General features: G+C 42.7%; 1 protein-coding gene across 2 annotated transcripts in view; it reads right to left on the reverse strand.

Annotated features, from left to right (window-relative positions):
• DOCK1 (dedicator of cytokinesis 1) overlaps positions 1-21049 on the reverse strand; it is a 522200-nt gene that overhangs the window by 62339 nt on the left and 438812 nt on the right. For both annotated transcript variants that reach the window (XM_058298144.1, XM_058298143.1), the window contains exons 36-38: positions 17787-17827; positions 15989-16079; positions 12152-12271 (exon numbers count right to left, since the gene is read on the reverse strand). In XM_058298144.1, coding sequence (XP_058154127.1) covers positions 12152-12271; positions 15989-16079; positions 17787-17827 — 252 coding nt within the window. The remainder of the gene's footprint in view (positions 1-12151; positions 12272-15988; positions 16080-17786; positions 17828-21049) is intronic.

A 21049-nucleotide genomic window follows, 5' to 3' on the forward strand; every position in this document is an offset into this window, starting at 1 on the left:
ATGATGACATCATGTCCTCTGCCATCATGCAAAGAACAGGGCTCGTCCTGGGAGAAAGATGGTCTAATGGGGCAGACTACCCAGGGGGTGGGGCATGAAACCAGCCAGATTGAGCCTTGGGCTGGAGTTAGGGGGCCTTTCTGAGAAGCCCCTAACCTGACTTGAAGATGAATCATGCCTTCTGGTCCAGGCAGGCTCTCAAGATGGTCCCTTTTAATCCAGAAATATCTTTGCCCAGATAAATCATGTTCCTCAACGTGGCTTATTTTTCCATGGCAATTTTTCATCAGCCAAAACAGAAAGAAATATTTGGTCAGCTTTTAATGCCTTGAAAGAAAAAGTGAGGAAGGAAAATTTGCAAAAACAACAAGAGTGGGGGAGAGGAGGAGAAGGAACAGGAGCAGGAGGAGAGGGGGAGAGAGGGAGAGGGAGAGGGAGAGAGAGAGAGAGAGAGTTAGAGAGAGAGAGATTTTCTCCAGGTTGGGGCATCTGTAGTGCAGCAAAGGAATACCTTAAACTATCTAATTCCTCTTGTCCAGTGGCTTGATTAACAGGACGAGGAATACCAGTACTTGGGACTGTTGCCAGGGCACGCGAACCCCTGGGGGCAGACCACAGCAGCAGAAATGAGAGATGTAGGAAAGCAGAAGATAAAAGGTGCTACAGACCCTATGCAGAGAAGACAGGGTGCCCCAGGGTGGAAGGTGGATGGGGTGGAATTTAAACTTGGGGAGTCAGAGAAGGCTTTGCTAAGAAGGTGCTATCGGAATAGAAACTTGAAGGAAAAGAAGGAGGGAACCATGGAAAGACCTGGAGGAAAGGGGTCCAGGCTACCAAGGCCCTATGGGAGGGGAGACCTAGGAGCTGGAGCCAGAGAGAGAATGTGGGGGCAGGGCGTGGGGTCCTCTCAGGCTCTCGCAAGGCCTTTGGCTTCCACTCTGACATGGGAGCTGATGGAGGGCTCAGGAAGAAGCATGTGCCCTGATGACCCCTTCAAAGGCCATGGAGGAGACATAAAACTAGGAGTTGATAAACATAGATCCAGTCCTAAGGTTGGGTCCAACCATGTGAAGTGAGTGTAGATGGAGAGGAGGTGAGGTGCAAGGGCTGAGCCCTGGGAACCAACCTGGGAAACTGAGCAGGAGCTGCCAGTGTGTCAGAAGAAAAACAAGAAGCACAAGATAACCTGGGAGCCAAGAGAAGGAAGTTTTTGCAGAAGAGGCTCATTAACTGGGCCAAAAGATGCTGAGAGGTCAAGTAAGTTGAGGACTGACCGTTGGCTTTCCCAACATACAGGGACTAACACAGCAGGCCTGACTGCTGCCCTCTGAAAGACCTGCTTACAAGGCTGGCCCGTGGCTGGCCTCTGGGGATCTGGATTTCAGGGCAGTTCCCACCACTAACTGATAAGAGCAACTCACTGTCTTGAAACTGTGCAAACAGTATGGTTTCTGCTGCATACCTGCTTCCCTTCTAGGAGTCTGGAATTTTGTATGTGCTAAGCATTGGGTGCTTATGAGACCAGGCCCCAATTAAAATCCTGGGCACTGAGTCTCCAGTGAGCTTCCCCTGTGGACAATTCACAAATGTCACAACTTGTTGTTGGGGGACTTATGGGTATCTTGGATAGTTCCACCGGGCGAGGACCCTGGGAGCCTGGGCATGATTTTCTTTGGATGGTGTCCACTGCACCTTTCTTCTTTGCTCAGTCTGCTTTGAGACCTTTCACTGTGACAAATCAAAGCTGTGAGTACGATTATATGCCAAGTCCTAGGAGCCCTCCCAGTCAATCCTCAAACCTGGGGGTAGTCTTGGGACCCGCAGTGCATGACCCTAACAGAAGCGGTTTTAATGGCGTGTGGAACCTGATGGGAGTGGGCTCCACAGACCACAGGAGCAGAGGGACAGGAGATAAGCAGGCAGCTCTTCAAGGAGTTGCAAAAAAGAAAAGAAATGGGGATAGCCAGATAGGGAGTAGGAACAAGAGAAAACTTTTAAATAATGATGTGGTCAGAGGTGAACAGGTATCTGCCAACAGAGAGCAAAACCATGAGACTGTAGGGGAGGGAGTAAATTTGCTGGCATGATGCCCTTGTGTGAGAAAGAGAGTAGGGTCCAGAGTATCAGTAGAGAGGCCACCTTGGATAGGTGCATGGGGAGTCTGTCCCAAAGACAGGATAAAAAGCAGAATGTATGGGGACAGGGGCTGATTGCTTGGATGAGGGGGTAGGAGGAGTTTATGGAAGTCAGAACTGGTTCACAAAGCATGGTCACAACCACTTGGAAAATCAACTGTTTTTAAAATAGAATTTACAAAGATATTCAATTTAGGAGCTATCATTTAAGCCCCATTTCTAGTGAGAATTAATTGTTTCCTCTGTCCCCAGGGTTACTTAGAGTCTTGAAATCCATACCACATATGTCATCCATCCTTCTCAAGATACCGTGAGAATTAACTACCATTTCCTGTCTGCCTCCATGCCCTCGTTCATCCCCATCTTTGTATCCTTACTGATCAGCTCTGCCTAGCCATCTTGTTCTTCTTAATCTTTCATCTTTGATGCCTCCAACCTTTAGGTCCAGCCACCAAGGCTTGGCTGATGTGTGTCTTAGCTTCCTAGGGTGGCCATAACAAATTAACACAAACTGTCTGGTTGACAACAAGAGATAATTGTATCACATTGCAGAGGCCAGAACTCCAAAATCAGTGTCAGCAGGGCTGTGCTCCCTCTGAAGGCTCAAGGGGAGAAGATTTTCTCGCCTCCTCCAGCTCCTGGTGGCCTCGGGCATTTCTGCTCTTGTGGCCATGTCCTTCCAGTCTCTGCCTCTGCCTTTACGTGGCCTCCTCCACCCCTGAGTATGTGTCAGCTCCTCTTCTCAGAAGGCCACTTATCATGGAACTTAGGGCCCACAGGGTAATCTCCTCACAAGATCTTCAACTCAATTACATTGGATAAGACTTTCAAATAAGGTCACAATCACAGTTCCAGGGTTTAGGACATGGACACAGATATATATATATATATATATATATACATATATATATATTTTTTTTTTGGAGGGGAGGGGAGCTCATTATAATGTGTTTGGTAAGATTTCTCTTAGATGCCATCACTCCTCTCCACTGTTTCTGCCAAAGACTAGCCCAGGACTCTCTACTGTACCCCAATATCATTTAGTTGCTGCTTTGCTCATTTCTGTACATAGACCTCCTATTTAAATATCCCACCTGCAAGTGCTAAATCAACATATACACTCCCTTACTTATGATCTTAAAATGACTAAAGGATCCCAGTTTGGTTCCTACAGTAAGTGGCATCCTCCTCCTCCATCATTCCCATCAAGAACACTTGGTTTCAGACTGGCCTTATCTCACCCGTGTACAGGCTCCCAGCCCACCCTACCCTAACCTCAGGACGCCCCTCAGCCATGGGGTGCCCTCTTCTTCTTGTCTGTCTTTTTTACTTTCTCCCCCATGGATAGATGTCAGTGTTTTCCTAGAAAAGTAAGATCAGGACCCCTTGCCTACCTATGCCATGCCTATCTATTGAATTTCTGCCCCTCCCAGCCATTACCAGGCAAACTTTATCTTATTCTTGAAGAATGAGTTTAAATACTACTTTTTCTGTCTCCCCAATTCCCCTGAGGTAATTGCTCCTCCACCTCTTAGATAGGTGGACTTGGTACCCGCAGGTGTGTCAGATGGATATAGGTTTTATTTCTCTGCTTCCGTGTGAGCCCTAATGCTTGTCTTGGAATGCCTTCAGCAGGTCCTTGTCTTCTTCCTCCCTGTATTTTGTGTACCTAGGGTGACACTGGGCTCATAAGAGGCTTCTTAGAGGAAAAATCTCCTGTTAGTGACCTTGGGGAGAATACTTGTCATGCCTGAGTTTAAAAATTGATATTCTCAGGTGACACGCTTTGATAAATGGTTCTTTTTTTTTTTTTTTTAAGGAGCAGGTCATAAGAGCACATAATTCCTTTGAATATTCAAGACAAATTCTGGCTAATTGACCACATTTTGACTAATCGTAGGATTTTCAAAAATTTTAGCAGTGCTGAGAATAAACCCATAAGAGGCCTGCAATTCTTCTTAAAAACGTTTTTTTTAAAGGGAAACCATAGGATGAGAAATCTGCACCCCAAATACTTAGAAAAGAAATCCAACCCTTTCACCAAAATTGTAAACTTGCTTCCAAACCTCTATTTTTAGTGCACAAGATGATGCAAGATGCATGCTTTTTTGACTTCTGTGCAAGGCAAAGTGTGAACTTTGTCAAGGCAAGATTATTTTAAGGGAAAAGAAAACAGAGTTCCAGTTGAAATTAGTTACAGAGAGTCAGACTTCACTTGGATATAAACTGTGCTTCATCTTTGTCAATGCTGCCAGCCTATTCCTTGATTTCAGAGGTGGTTTTAGCACTGGCTTCCTCACTCTGACTCAATTTTCCTTTAGCAGGCCTTCTATTTTCGATTCATCCTCCATAGAGAAGCCTGGTAATTTTCAGTGGAGTACTTGGATTAAGGGCTTTATTGAAAATTACTAGGCCTCAACCAAACACAATAAGACAGACAATTGAGAGAATCTTCAGAAAAGAACGTTTGTCTGCAATGATAAAACTGAACAGAAGGTTTTGGGGGGAGGCTCAAATGGCTGGTAAAAATGGAATGTAAAAGGAGCAAGGAGTAATTATTAGCAAAGGAAGTAAGAAATGTAAAAGAATGAAAAGGGAAACAGATGGAAATGATGTTTTTATAGAGAGAAAGAAAAAGATTAAATGACCAAGAGCTGGGCTGAAAGACATTCAAAACTTTTTAAATAGTGGAAAAGCAAAAATAGAAGAATGATTTTACATGGAAGAAATACAGAGAGATAACAGAACATAATTCAAAGGCCACAGTGTCCAATATAAAGCAGCAGAAAATCCATTCAGCTTTGCCGGTTTCAAAGCACAAAGGTAGAGAAACTTTTCATATAATCCAACCCCTGGGCTCTTCCTAGCCCCTCTGCCTAGAAAGCTCTCCCTGGAGGCACATTGAGACGCCATCTGCAGAGCGTGGAGGCTGGGACCCCACTCTTCAACAGCCTGCCCCAGGTTTTTACAAGGCAGGTCTGCCGATGGTATTTGGAAGCTCTTCCCCCTAGGTAGCCATGGAAATCTAAGAGAGTGAATTTGCTCTAGGAGGTATAGTTTCCACATAATAAGCCTATCGTGAAGATTCCCTTAATTACATAAGGAGACAGGCCAAAGGGGGATGGTCTATATAATATTGGAGCTATAGTTGAATCAAAGGTTTGTTAAATTGAAGTATCATTTTCAATTTTATAATCTCATGGTCCCCAGTAATTGTTGGTCTTCAGGTTCAACTATGGTAGTAACTCCCCTTACCCTAACACAGTTTTGAAACCAGAGTTGCATTTTTTCCTCCCTAAAATGAAATAAGTGTAAAATCTGACTGCATAATCCTCATGATTTAAAAACTCCATGCACAGCAGCAAATCGCTCAAAGCGTGAGCCAGGGGAAATGTGTGTCATCAGTGAAATCGGAAACTCTGTCAATGCCAGAAAGCCTCATGCATGCTTGTCCGCCTGTTCACTCACTCGATAAACTGCCGTAATCGTTCTGACTGAAGACTGCTCTATGTGATGGACATGGAGGATCCTAGATGGGAAAAGCTGGGCCTGTTCTTGCAAGAATTTGTCTTTGCTTGATCCAAAGCTGCTGCAATGAATGTGGCACTAAGTCACAGAGGGACTAGGGCTCAGGAATGGAATGTGGCTCTCCAACAGGACAACAATCCAAGACCCTGCACATGGCAGAAGTGAGGTAATGGGCTTTGTGCCATGCGAGACTTTGGGCGGGAGTGGGAAAATCAGAACACACCATGATTAGTGGCTTAGGGTCTGGGTTAGGAGGTAAGGCTGATACCAAGTAAACAGATGACCCAATGTAAGGAACTTCATGGAATGCCTGAGGGATGGGGCGGCCTTTTCAATTATGCCATCTGTGCAAGCATTGGCAGAGTGGGTTCAATTCAATAAAAATGTCCCAGTGCCCAGTCAGTGTGTGGCACAGGGTACCTGGCAGTGGGAAATATCGACGGTCAGGGTCCAGCAGAGTCTTGTGGCACAGGGGTGGCCCTGGACAGCTGCATTGTCATCACCTGGAGCTGCAGAATCTCAGATCCTTCCCAGATCTACTGAACCAGAATCTGCATTTTAACAAGCTCCCTAGAGGATTCAGGAGGCCATTCAGTTTGAGATGTATACAGTTGGGCACACATGATATGTGCTCCAATTAAGGGCATAGTAGAAACAGTTTGGAAATGCCTAGAAAAAATTGCCTGGAGTGCATAAAGGGCCAGGAAGCATAAGCTCAACATTGCTAGCCATTAGGGAAATGTAAAACAATGTCACAGTGAGATACTATCTCACAGCCACAAAGGATGGCTATTATTAAAAATATGAAAAATAGCAACTGTTGGAGAAGATGTGGGGAAATTGGAACCCTCATTGTAGGTGGGATTGTAAAATAGTGCAGCTGCTGTGGAAAGCAGTAGGCAGTTTCTCAAAAAAGTTAAACATAGAATCATCATGTTGTCAAGCAATTCCTCTTCTGGATATTTATCCAAAGAGTGAAAACAGGGACTTGAACAGATACCTACATACCAGTATTTATAGCAACATTACATAAAAGGTGGAAAAACCCAAGTGCCCATCAACAGATGAATGGATAAACAAAATGTTGTACATCCACATGATGGAATATTATTTAGCCAAAAAAAGGAATGAAGTTCTAATTCATGATGCAACATGGATTAACCTTGAAAACACTATGCTGAGTGAAATAAGCCAGGCACAGAAGGGCAGATATTTTATGATGTGACTTTTATGAGCTATCTAGAAGTAGTAAATTCATAGACCCAAACAGTAGGTTAGAGGTTCCCAGGGGCTAGGGGGTGAAAGAAAGGAGGGAGTTGTTACTTGGTGAGTACAGTGTTTATAAATTTTGGAAATTTAAAAAAAAAATTGCCTGAGAGGGGTAGACAGGTAATATGCGATACCCAGAAGGAAGGACTTTTCCAGCTTGGATGATGGGACAGTAAAAGCTCTGAGGTGTCTCAGGGAGCACTGAAATGACCTTGGAAGGTGGGAAGGATCCCACCACAGAGAGAGAGCAGGTGAGAAGGAACAAATCTCAGGTCTACAAGAACATCCCAGTGGTTGGCTATCATGGAACAAATTTAGGAAAAGGCAAGATGTTGTGTTGGCAAGGGGCTGGGTACATACGTGTAAAGTCAGAGCCCTGCTACAAGGAGGCTTGTGTTCCAGGTGAGAAGCTTGGATCTTTTTGCAGAGCAGAGAGGGGAAACCTAGGTTGGGCCATCTTTGAAGTAGCTCGAACTATGCTTCATGAAGGTGGAACCCACAGTCACTCTGTTGGAAACCACAGTGGTGGTCCAGGGAGCAGAAGGGCAGGGATGAGTGTGGTGGCCACTTGGGAATGGGAACCAAAGGTGACTGGGAACTCAAAGAAGAGGCTCGGAAGGAGCAATGCTGAGCAGCAATATTCTGCCCAGAGGTCCACCTTATCCAGCAGCACCCACGGAAGAGCTGGGGCTAGGGCAATACAAATCTTAGCATGAGACTGCCAGTGAAGAGGAGTTGGGTATACAAATCATGATGAGGAAACATGACTCATCCTTAAGAGGCCAGAAAACTAATAATATGACTATAATAGATGTTCATCAAAGCACAAAGGAAAGCAACAAAACTGAGCGACATAATTCTACATTTTAATAGAAAAAGAAGTAACAGAAAACCCTGTCTTCTTCCAGCAATGCTATGTTACTTTCAAGTGATTTCTTGTGACTTCTCTCCATAGTTGCCTCTATTTCTACCTCCCTCTCTTGCTACCTTTGCCTCGTCTATATTGCCTTCAGAGATCTTCTGGCCATACAGTAACTGTGACTCCTCTCCCACCCCCCAAAACTCATGAATGCTAAAACTACCATGCTCTTGGCAGTTATTTCAGAATTACAGAAATGACATTGGGTCATAAGACCAAAAACATTCTCATTTTGGAGCTTGTTGCCATGCTTTCCTTAGACATTCTGGCACATATTCATTTTCTCCTGGCTTTGGTCCCAATTTTCTAATTCTTTTAGATAGATTTCAGCTTTGCAAATAATCATTTAGATGAAGGAAAATATACCAATAGGCATGTAAGCAATTCTGGCTGCCTGGGATAGCCCCAAAGGATATGCTGCATACTTCCTTTTACCAACAGAACATGGGTGGATAGATGTGCCAGTTAGATTATGTTCTTGGGGCTCAGTAAGAAAAAATCTTTGGCTTAAAGTGGTGCCAAACAAATGAAACATAATTTGGGCCACATATGTGACCTGAAATTTCCTTGTAGCCACATTAAAAAATAAATAGATGAAATGACTTTTAATAGTATATTCAATATTTTTAAAATATTCTCATTTCAACATGTAGTCAATATAATAAACTAATGAGATATTTTACATTCTTTTTTTCCTACACTAAATCTTAAAAATACAGTGTGTATTTTGCACTCACAGCACATCTCAATCTAAACTGGCCACACTGCAAATACATAATGGCCATAAACAACTCGTGGCTCCAGTATGGATAGTGCGGTTAAAGCCACAGCCACCACTTTAGAGGTGGCTTCCCAGGGGTCCATTGGCTCAGGGGCTCTCCTTCAGGTCCCTGCTGGCTCTATAACTTGCTAGCCATCATTCATCAGTCAACATGAAAGATTTTCCCTCCAGGATAACCACAATCTGGGAATGGAGTAAGGGAATTTGTGCATCTGGGTCCTTCCCAAGTCAAGCTTTTTATTCTTCAGCAATGACCTCAGTCACTTGACATTTCATTATTTTCTGAACAAGCATGAAGGATGTTACAGCTCTAATTATTGCATATACCCAAATATGCAGAGATGACCATGCCTTGGACTTATTTCCTAAATGGAAGCGATTCTAAATCTGGCACAAACTGTCAAATTTTTATACCCTGCTGTGATACCTACACTCCCCACTCTCTGCCTAGCAAGATTTCTAGTATCCTAGTCATAGGGAATAGGAGTCCATTTCCTGTGCTGCTTCTGCTGCATGGTCTTGCCTGCCCACAACATTCCTGCCCCTCTCTCCCTTTCCAAAAAAGAAATTAAACTATGGAGAAATCTGGAATCAAGGCCAAATACCATGATTTATGAGACATCCATACTCATGTCTCCATGCAAGTGAAGCCACACTCTTTGGGGAATTAATGTGAAAATTATGTCGCTTACAATATATGCATTCTTAGTTAATTTCTAGATTAACTTTTCCAAGTGCTTTGTGCACTCTTGACTAGAACCCTGGGTCACTTTTTAAATTCAATGCTATAGTACACGTAGGTGTTGTTCATGCTTGCCTCCCTTTCCCATCTCCTTGGAGTCTGGTGTGGCCATGTGATTCACCTTAGCCAATGACATGGGCAGAAATGCTTTGTATAGAAGGGTAGGCAACTCCTTAGAGTACCTTTACTGTGCATTGCTTGTGGCAGAGCCTCTGCTGCTCTGGTTTCCAAGAGAAGACACAGGGGGGACATATAACCCAAGTGAAAACTAAACCTTTCATTTGCAGCCACTGAAATTTCAGATGGATGAAATTCCAGCATGTTCTAGCCTACCTCAACTGATACAGAAGATAAATAATTACTTCCTACAGATATTCTCCCAGGAAATGTAATGCTTATCAATGTTAAAATGAAATTTTTTTCAGCCTTGCAACTAATTACCGAGGTACTTCACATTTCATTTAACCAAATTTTCTCTCACCTGTACTCAGTCTAACCTCAGCTTTAGATTGATAATTGGCCTTTGGTCTCTTTTAAAATCCCTATGGAAAGTTACAGATACCCAGAAATGGCTTTTCAACCCATTTTTATGAATACCACAGTGACGACAATCCTCCTAAACTTTAATTAACAAGTATACTCATTCTGACTCAAGGCCTCTACCAAAGCATGGCAATGGCTGACGCGCCTTCAGCCAATTTTCTTTTTATGCCTCTAATATTCTGTGGCTAGAATTAGTTGCTTTCTAAACCATTTCAACCTTAGCAGTGTTGGCATTTGGGCCAGAACATTCTTTGTGGTGGGTCTGTCCTGTGCATTGTAGGATGTCTGATAACATCTTGGGCCTCCTCTCTCAAAATGCCTGCAGCAGGCCCTTCCCCCAAGCGAGGACAATTAGAACTATCTCGTGGGGGGCAAAACTGCTCCTGGTTGAGAAACACTATTCAATAGTGAACACATTGTTTTTTCTCTTCAATATGACTTCTGATGAACTACTGTTAAATAGAAAAGGATAGTAAGCTATTTTGGCTAAAAAGTAAATGATGGTCTTCGATTTACGATTTATAGAAGGTCAACTGTCCTGCTATAAATGAGCATTTTACATCTGTCAGGAACCACTCCTAAATGCATTGATTCATTTGTGCATCTGTAAGGAATCACTCTTACATGTATTCATTCATTTGTTCATCTGTCTGTTCATTCGTTCAATAAACGCCCACTGTGTGTATTTGGCATTAGGTACATTATGGGAATAGATGCAGGTGGCCTCTGCCTTTGTGAAAATTACAGCCACAAGGAGAACACATTAAATAAACATGCAAGTGTATAAATGCAAATTGTAATAAGTGGCACACAGGAAAAGAAGAGGCTGACACTGAAGCCGAGACCAGAAGGGACAACGAGCGGGAGCAGGCAGGAAGCGGGGAGCTGCATTTGGGGGTGCAAAGGGGGCAGCGTGGCTGTAACACAGAGAACAAAGAAGGGACTAGGAGGGAAGGATGCGGTTTGAATGGCAGGGCCAGACCCTGGTGTCATGACAGGGGGACCCAGCAGTGGCCTCCAGCGCCTCACAAAGTGATGCATTTCCTCAGCAACTGATGACCACTGGCCCTCGGGCTTCTGGGTCTCTGGAGCCCCCGCGCCTCCTGCTCGGCCCACTCCACAGAGCCTGATCGCCCGGCTCTAGAATACATTCCCACCACAAAGCCACCCCACGACTTCAGCAGCTGGCCGAGCTAATAAACACTTAGTAATTGGCCGAATCATGAAAGCTCTACATTTTAATGAAGAGACATTGATCTGTTTTGTTCCACCACAGGACTGGGTATAACCTGTCACATTCCTGATTCTTATTTCCAAGTGGCCTTTGGTCAGGCCATGCATTACCGCCAGGACTTTGGACTTTTTTCCCCTGTATCAAGGACAGTAGAAGACAAAGGAAGCAGACACTGGCTACACTTGAAGTGTGAGAAGAATCCAGGACAGAGACCACAGGGGCTCTGGAGCAGTCCCTGTCTTTGGCAGGGTTGGGTTTACGACCACTGCTGTAGAACAGGGCAGCACCCTTCCACTCTGGGATGGGTGTCATCAGAGAGACGCAAGCTCACTTTTCTTGAAGTGAAAAATGAAGCAGGAACCTGAGACAAGTTAAGAGTCCCAATGAAGCCCCAGAAGGAGCTCTGAAGTTACGATGGTGGCAGATTTTAAGAACTTAGGAAACAGAGGCAGTGCCATTTTACGGTTACTGCATCATCTGAGTCACAAAACTACAGCGGGAAGATGTATTACTGGCTGATTAAAATGATGGCAGGTTTCCTTTGAGCAGAAGTCAACTGAATATATAATTTCGCTTGAGCCAATCAATCTAGAAGCTGCCAAGGTGGAGCAGTAACTGTTTTAGCACAGGATTAATTTTTCAGTGATAATAGAAAAATGCAAGCCGTCAAAGGAATGCATTAGTTCTCAGTGCCCAGAAACACCTCCAAGTCAGTGTCCCTGATTTAATTCTCCCCAGAAAGGACTATGAAAATACGTGGCCTTTTTTTTTTTTTTTTGGTCCTTATTTCCAATAGAGTGTCTATAAAAGGGCTACTGATTTTTGCAAAGCTATCTATTTGTAAGTAAAAACAGGAGAACCATACATAAACTATTCTAGCATGCAATTTGTAACAAGTTTCTGGTTCTACAAATGCCAGGTGTTAAAAATGCATTTACAGTGATGTAGGTAGGCATGTGTCCATAAAGAGGAAAACAGAAGAGAAGAGCATTTTCCTTACCTTGCCTTTGTCAAAGTAGTGGATGATCTCCTGGTAGAGCTGCTCTTTCAGCTGTCCCTGGGTTGTCGCCTGGTACCCATCCCGCTGGGTGAGGTGGGCGGCACACACATCCTCTGACCACTGAGACAAAACCAAAGCATTAGTGGGGAGAGATCAGGGCAGGCCCAAGGATGGGACCTGCCTTCCAGGGGACTGAGATCACAATGTGAGCTCCACATTGGGTGCAAACAGGTGGGCGTGATTCTGGGAACTCCTGGCACTCAGGCTGACAGCGCCTGGAAACGGGAAGGCAGACCTCTGTCCAGAGACCCCAGGAGAAATGGAAGGCAAGGGGGAGGCAAAGCTGGGTCCTGATCCATGCAGAGGAGAAATCCAGAACTGGCAGCTTGCTGAGAATGTCTCACCAAATCCTGGGACGAATTAAGCCAGGGAATTTGTGACTGTGGTGCCTCCCCAGGGCTCTGAGCTTACTCAATCAACACCAAAGAAGATGCATGAATCCCATTTAGAAGTCACAAAGAAGGTAGCCTGGTAGGACAGCAGTCTTCTTACAGGCAGGGAGGTGCCTGTGTACCTTCAGCCCAAAGTCCAGTCCTTGGCTAGAACCAGAGCCAGGGAAAGGCTCAGCAAGTGCTGGTGGAGGTACTGTACAGGCTAAAGAAGTGGAGAGGCCTCGATGAGGTAGGGAGGTGTTCCAAAGTGAAGGCAAGGGCATTTGACAGACAAGCAGGTCAGGTCTTGAATTTGGGCCCAGCAAGCCAATGGCATTACGTACAGGCGTCGATAACGTTCAACGAGTATTGGGTGAGGGCCTGCTACATGCCGGGCAAAGACGTGAGCAGGTGCCTGACCTCCAGGAAGCCCTCCATCCAGGGGTAGCACCATACAAAGTCAAGGACAATGGTACGTAAGGACACTGCAAAAAAGATTTCGTGCGCATTGTAGGGTGAGGGCATGATTTCAGACTAGGGGGAGTCAGGGGTGGCTCACTGAAGGAAACCATGAAAATAGCCTTCCTCACCAAATGGACTGAGGAGATGGTCTCGGCCCTGTATTAAGACAGTGAAGGGGCTGTGAAGGAAACAAATTGGCCTCTGGCTGCCTGGACCAATAGAGAGTCCCCAGCTGAGTGCATTGGGTGACTGGTGAGGCCCCACTAGACTCAGGGCTGCTCAGGCACATCTAGATTGACAGGACCAGCTGTGGTGCCACATTCAAGGCAGTGTATGGCCCAGGAGTGAAAGCCTAGAACAACCATGGTCAGAGGTCAAGGGCGAAATGTACTGGCATGGTAAAGTGGGGCAAAAGGAAGAAGGGAAACTTCGCAAGGCCCCCAGAACAGGCTCTCCCATCTGCCAGACCCCAGAGGGCCCCTGGAACACCTCCCCGCCAGGGCTCCAAAGATTACAGTTGCAAAGCACAGGGCCAGAATGGCTTCCTGTTTCTAGGTAAGCCAGGAGTAAGACACCTTTCAGGCGTTTGCAAATTTTCACCTTAAAATTGGACTTGCATATTCCTACAAGTAGAATTTACCAACTAATTAATTTTGGAGTTTTCACAACAAAACTAGGTTTCTATTTTTATTGGTGTGGGGGAGAGAGAAGGACAAATGTAAGATTTTTAGATGATTCTGTAGTGTAACTATAAGAAAATAAATAAGAACAAGAAAGATCAGAATTCAAATTACTTCCTTGAATTTTAAAATCACTGTTTTATCTTTTTAAGATACTGAACAAGGAAGCAAAATCCCCTGTACCTTCCAGTTAAACACTGTGATACAAGGAGCTGATTGTGAAGTAAAGGCTAATGTTTTGATTGCTCTTGTTTTTGACTATTAAAATATCTTGAATCAAAAAGAAGAGATTTATTTGAAGGTTTTTAGTTAAGAAAACAAGACTTCATCATACTGAAGAAGAATTCATAAGAATACAAATATGTTCTTTAGCAAGTTGGTTAACCAGTGTGAACTCACATTTACAGCAATATCAAAACCTATTTAGCGAAAATTGCAAAATGTAATGGTGTAAAAGATATGGAGAGAGATTATGTAGTGTTCACCATTTAAGTGGAAAATGTAGTGTCCCTGCAGACAGTATAATGCAATTGGGCCTATTGATTTGGGTTGTGAAACAAACCATCATGCGGTTTGTGACAAACTCATCTGTACTCAATAAACCCAATGATTAAACAAATGATATGTTTACACACATATGTTTTACATACACACAAACGTATAAAAGTTTATCTTCTATGAGAGAGAGCAAAAGTGAGTGAGCAGTTTGTCAACCTCATCTTAATTTCCCTGGTGTAGAAGAAATATTTTCACATTTGTAAAAATACCTCATTACTGAAATGTGGGTTTCTAACAAATAAAGACCACTAGATTTCACAGTGTACCAGTTGGTGGCAGATGCCTCAACTGAAATCTCTATCTTCGTGAATTATGCTCCTTTGGAGAGCTTGGTATGGGGAGAGGCCAAGCTCAGGAGGACTCCTGATGAAGTGGCCAGGTCGAGCAGAGCCTCCTTGTGCTTTCTTTGTAACAGGCCCTTTTCTTTTCAGGCAGAGGTAAATTTCCACACTTCAGTGTCTCAGTGGAGCCATCTATATGTGTCACAGGAGCTAAGGGAAAGTTCAGGATCAGGCCAGAGACCAGAAGATTCTAAAGCAAGTTTTACTTTCTAACATGGTGCCCTCTTTAATTCCTCTCATCAACCAACAGACATCGCCAAATGTCTGTTCTAATGGAATTTTATCTAGTTGCTTTTCATTTAGTTTTTGGTGTTTTGAGGCTATAGTCTGGGTTTGAACACAAGATTTCTTAAAGGAACAGTCTTTGTTTAGTGCCACTCAACTAAATTCTAATTCTCTTATGTTTCAGTTTATACAGTTCATAATTTTTCATTTTAATAAGGTTATCATGAGAGACAATCTCAGGACTTGATGAAATTTTAAAATATAAATCTAGAGTTGTGTAGCAATTCCTTATCCATCCATCCATCATCTCACTGCCCACACACCTATTCACCCATCCATTCATCCATCTGCCCATCCACACTTAACCATTCATCCATCCATTCATCCACACATACCTCCACTGATCATCTATCCACACATCCACCCATAAACTCATTAGACACTTACCCATCCATTCTTCTCCCCATCCCCTCATCCAGCCACCCAAACATCCACACATCCATTCAAGTATTTACTGAGACTCCTCTCTGTAGGACCAACTGGCACAGGACATGAGGGAGAGCATGAATATACTACTGCAAACAGAAAAGCTAATGGCTTGACAAAAGAGTCCCTGGGAGCTGAGAGCCTCCTGCCAGACCTGCGCCAGGAGCAACACTCTACAGGGGAATCAGGCAGAGGACACCAACAGGAGGACTCATGTGAACTGACAAGAGAGAAGTCCTGATCTGGTCCCTCCACGCTTTGCTAAGATACTTAGGGGCATGTCTCATCCTATCTTTCAACTGCTCTACTGTTGAAATTTCTTCCTATTGATGTTGCTCTCCACCACCACTGAGTCTAGTCGGCATCAGTAAGGATTTGTAGAATCTGTAGCTTGCTGCTCACTGGGAGCTCAGTGATTGGTGTTTGTGCTGCTTGGTGATAGCCTGCTGACAAATCTTGTTACATCTGCATTCAGTAGGGGTGGATCTACAATCAAAATGCTTCCTAAATGCTTTTGTTTAAGCCATTGCTTTCAGTCAATATCCATAAAATCCTAAGTTATAGGTTTAGTAAAATTTGTCACGGAAAAATAAAATTTTAAGTAATCTTAGAATTTATAATGACAATCATAAAGTACACAGTGATTTTTATTACCTTAAGAAGCTTTGCATGGAGGAGCAAGGTATAAGCTGCTTCAGTGTAGTTGTCACACTCTTTGTGCAGGTCACACAGTTTGTACAAATACCTGTGATAAAAAAATAGAGGTACCTTCTAAAAATGTCACAAAATAATTTGTCTTAAGGATTACAAAAACTAAATTCTTCCTTCAACAGTAAATCATATCTATGCTTTCTTTTTTACAGTATCATAATTCATACTGCCTTGCAAACTTTTGGTGCAGAGAGCACTAAGAAAAATTAACAATAGAAATACATAATAATTTTTATTCAGGATAAAAACGAAGATGATAGAAGAAGGTAGGATTTTATTTCAAGGTTTCTTATTCCTTCTGATCTTTTACAGGTTTCCCTTAATTTGAAATAAGATTGTAGGTTTGCTTGTAATCTTCTCCACTTCTATTGAATAAAAAAATTCCATAAAAATAAAACTCCATAAGGATAAAGAGCTGTAATGATTACAATGAATGTAGCTAAGAGACTTTCTCTGTCATGGAGAAGTTAAGATCCAACTTTTTAATATAAAGTAATCTACATCTTAAATGAAAGTGGTCAACTAATTGTTTCCCCCAAAGTTTATTAGATTCATATGGTATTTTACTGCAAGGGAGAAATTTTTAAAATCTTAGAAAAAAATTTTTTTAAATCTTGGGGAAAAAAAAGTTTTAGAAAAAAGCAGGGAAGCGGACTTGGCCCAGTGGTTAGGGCGTCCGTCTACCACATGGGAGGTCCGCGGTTCAAACCCCATGCCTCCTTGACCAGTGTGGAGCTGGCCCATGTGCAGTGCTGATGCATGCAAGGAGTGCCGTGCCACGCAGGGGTGTCCCCTGCGTAGGGGAGCCCCACGCGCAAGGAGTGTGGCCCGTAAGGAGAGCCACCCAGTGCAAAAGAAAGTGCAGCCTGCCCAAGAATGGTGCCGCACACACGGAGAGCTGACACGACAAGATGAAACAACAAAAGGAAACACAGATTCCCGTGCCACACTGACAACAACAGAAGCAGATAAAGAACATGCAGCAAAAAGACACAGAGAACAGACAACTGGGGGTGGGGGGAAGGGGAGAGATATAAATAAAATAAATAAATCTAAGAAAAAAAAGGGTTAGGACTTATTATAAAAAAAAAAAAAAAGAAAAAAGCAGAAAATCACCTTTCATGCGAAACAAACACATCTTTAAATCCTAACACCTGTGGGAGATATCCTTTTCCTATTCTTCTCAGTGATGCTCTTGCCAAATGTTTGACACTGAGTCCCAGGAGTGAGAGAGATAGAGAGGGGCTCAATCACAACATATTACTCCAGTGAAAAAGGCAAGCGAGGGCACAAAATCCAGCAGGGAATACAAACCACCTTTTCTTCTGACTGGGGAGAAAGGCTTAGAAAACATGGGAATATGGTGTTAAAGTATGAGTAGACAGAAAAATCATATATATCGCCTGATTCTAGTGAAGTTTTTAAAACTGGATTTCTCATTTCTTCATATGCCTTATGGTGAAACATTAAAATTGGTGGTGCCATGTTTTGTGAAGGGAGCCATGTGAATTGGTGAAGAGGTACAAACAAGGTTTAGGCTTCTGCGCTGGCCAACTGTGACCCCCCAACGCTCTGTGTCTGTCTGGACTTACTATAGATTTGGGAGCTCCACTAACCTCAATCTATAGGCAGGCTTCACAATTTTCTACAAAATAACCTCCCTGTGGTTATAAAATATGTCTTGGGCAAACAGCAATTTTAATAAATGTAGATGGTGTAGACAAGCATAATGCAAACATACCTGATATACATTTCTTCTCTTTCAATTTCTTTGTAGAAATTCTGAAAATCAAACCATGACACTGTTTTAGAAATATATTCCCACAAAAGTGTGACATGCACGTTAAAAAATTCACACTTCTTCAATCTGCATCAAATCCAGACAAACAGACCCAGGTGTTTGTGGTTAAAACCATAAATTCACATAATATAAAAATTCATTATACACTGTTAACTTTTTTTTCCTTCTAACTTCTAAGGGCCACTAGCACTATACTTTGAGCATTCTAATGACTAAAATCTACTTCTGTCACTTGAAACTCTCAGCCGAATCCAGTTGAAATAAGGTATTGTCCAAAGACATGGTATCTTAATCACCGTAATCTCACTTGGGGTTTTAAAAAAAGTGGGGTTGGAAGGAAGAAGATCTCAAATTTGGGAATAAGCATCATAGTATGCATGATTTAAAGCATGCCAGTCCAGCCTCTGTAGGAGCCACTCTGTAGAAGAAGACAATATGACATTCTAGACCTCAGCTATCCAGTACGGGAGGCACTAGCCATATGTATTTAAATGCAAAGTAATTAAATTAAAATTAAATTAAATAAAAAATTCACATCCTCCAGTGTGCTTGACACAGGAGTCCAGTGTTACTGGGTTAGAGAGTAAGTCTGTTATTGTACAGCCCTGTTCTGCATGGACGGACCTTCCAAACTGTTTCAGTCACAGAGAGAAAGTAGGTCACTAAGTTTTAAAGCATCTTGTGCATACACACTGAAGGAGAAAGATCATTTAGAAGATTACAACTACTGGATCACTGGATTGTTTACAGCATCTTCTGGCTGAGCATGAACACTTATACCATAATTAATTCTTTAAATGTGATCATCTCTATCACATAGGAGGCACCAGAAAGGTAGAGAAGCACCTAACAAGGCTCAAGGTATGGGAGCATCATAGCCACTTTCAATGTAAAATTTAGCACCTGGAAATCATGTTAGAACTCGAGATTGCAGTCAGAGAAAACCAGCAAACATCATCATTATAAAGGCAAATGACCATCCAGTAAGGAAAGAGGATAGTTAATTTCATTAGGGGAAGCGGACTTGGCCCAGTGGTTAGGGAGTCCGTCTACCACATGGGAGGTCTGCGGTTCAAACCCTGGCCCTCCTTGACCTGTGTGGAGCTGGCCCATGCACAGTGCTGATGTGCACAAGGAGTGCTGTGCCACACAGGGGTGTCTGCCACGTAGGGGAGCCCCACACACAAGGAGTGCGCCCAGTAAGGAGAGCCGCCCAGCGTGAAAGAAAGTGCAGCCTGCCCAGGAATGGCACTGCGTACTCGGAGAGCTGACACAGCAAGATGATGCAACAAAAAAGGAAACACAGATTCCTGGTGCCACTGATAAGGATAGAAACAGTCACAGAAGAACACGCAGTGAATGGACACAGAGAGCAGACAACTGTGGGGGGGGGGCCTGGGGGGAAGGGGAGAGAAATAAAAAAATAAACAGAAAAAAAAACTTCATTAGGATAAAAAAGACATAGCTTCCAAGATTGAGATCTGTGAAAAGACACGATTAATAGGAACAGAATATTAGGCAGAGGCATGCTTAGAACAATGTACACAATTTTTGCGTTTTGCTGCATCTGGGACTTTAGTGTCCTCTGGTTCACAGGACTTGGCCTGGTAATGAGGATATTTTCAGCTGATAACTCAGACTGATGTAACAGAGACTACCAGCACCAAAGGCAGAGAATGAGCCCCTCATTCCCTTCTATATCTAACTAACCAGTGTTTACAAATTATGATTTCATACTATCTCCCACTGTACTGATATTTTTAAAAATTTTAATTATTTATTAAGCGACATTGTAGTTTGACAGAAAAATTATACAGAAAATGCAGTTAACAAATCCGGCCCCCTCTCCACTCACACACAGTTTGGGCTATTAACACTTTGGTATCTTTGCTACAAATGAAGAAACAATATTATTATAATGATATTATTAGCTACGCTCATAGTTACTATTAGGGTTCTGCTTGTGTTGTACAATTTTAGGCTTGTTTTTTTTTGAAGAAACTTTTATTATAGTAAAATACATATAACCTATTATTTCCCTTTAAACCACATTCAAACGTATAATTCAGTGGTATTAATTACATTCACAATGTTGTTCTACCATCACCACTCTCCACTACCAAAACCTTTCTATGACCCAATTAGAAACTCTGCACCAAATAAGCATTAACTGCCCATTCCCTACCCACTCCCAGCTCCTGGTGTCTTGTATTCTAGTATCCCTGTATTGTTTGATGGACACTAGGATTACTTCCATCTTTTGGCAACTGTGAATAATGCCGATATGAACACAGTCATGCAAGTATCTGTTCAAATTGCTGCTTTCAATTCTTGTGGGTATATACCTAGAAGTGAACACATTTGGTAACTGTATACTTAACTCTCTGAGGAACTGCCAAACTGTTTTCCACAACAGCTGCACCATTTTATACACATTCCTGTTAACAGTGAATTAGTGTTCCTTTCTTCACATCCTTTCCAAGACTTAATTTTTGTTGTTTTAATAGTAGGTATTATAGCGGATGTAAAAAGGTATCTCACTGTGGTTTTGCTTTGCATTTCCATAATGTCTAATGATGTTGAGCATCCTTCCATGTACTCATTGGCCATTTGCAGATCTTCTATGGAGAAATGTCTATTCAAGTCTTTTGCCCATTTTTTAAGATGTATTTTATTTATTTATTTCTCTCCACCCCTTGTTGTTTTTCATTTGCTGAGCCTGTTCGTCTTCCTTGTTTCTTTAGGAGGCACTGGGAGCTGGACCTAGGACCTCCGATATGGTAGGGAATTGTCTAATTCCTTGAGCCACCTCCGCTCCCTGCTTTGTTGTGTTTCTTGTTTTGTTTTTCCTCCCCACATCTCTTGTTGCATTATCATGTTGTGTCAGCTCTCTGTACCTGTCTGTGACATCAGCTTGCTGTCTTCTTTAGGAGGCACCGGGATCTGAACCAGTGACCTACCTCCCATGTGGTAGGCAGGAGTCCGGTCTCCTGAGTCACACTCACTTCCCTCTTTTGCCCATTTTTAAAGTGTGTTGTTTATCTTTTTGTTATTGAGTTGTAGAATTTCTTTGTATATTCTCAAATATTTTCACCCATTCTGTAGGTTAGATGTTCTTTTTACATTCACGAGGAATTATTTTGAAGCATGAAAGTATTTACTTTTAATGAAATCCCATTTATCTATTTTTTTTTTATTGCTCA

This window comes from Dasypus novemcinctus, chromosome 6, assembly GCF_030445035.2.
Source record: "Dasypus novemcinctus isolate mDasNov1 chromosome 6, mDasNov1.1.hap2, whole genome shotgun sequence".
Classification (NCBI taxonomy): Eukaryota; Metazoa; Chordata; class Mammalia; order Cingulata; family Dasypodidae; genus Dasypus; species Dasypus novemcinctus.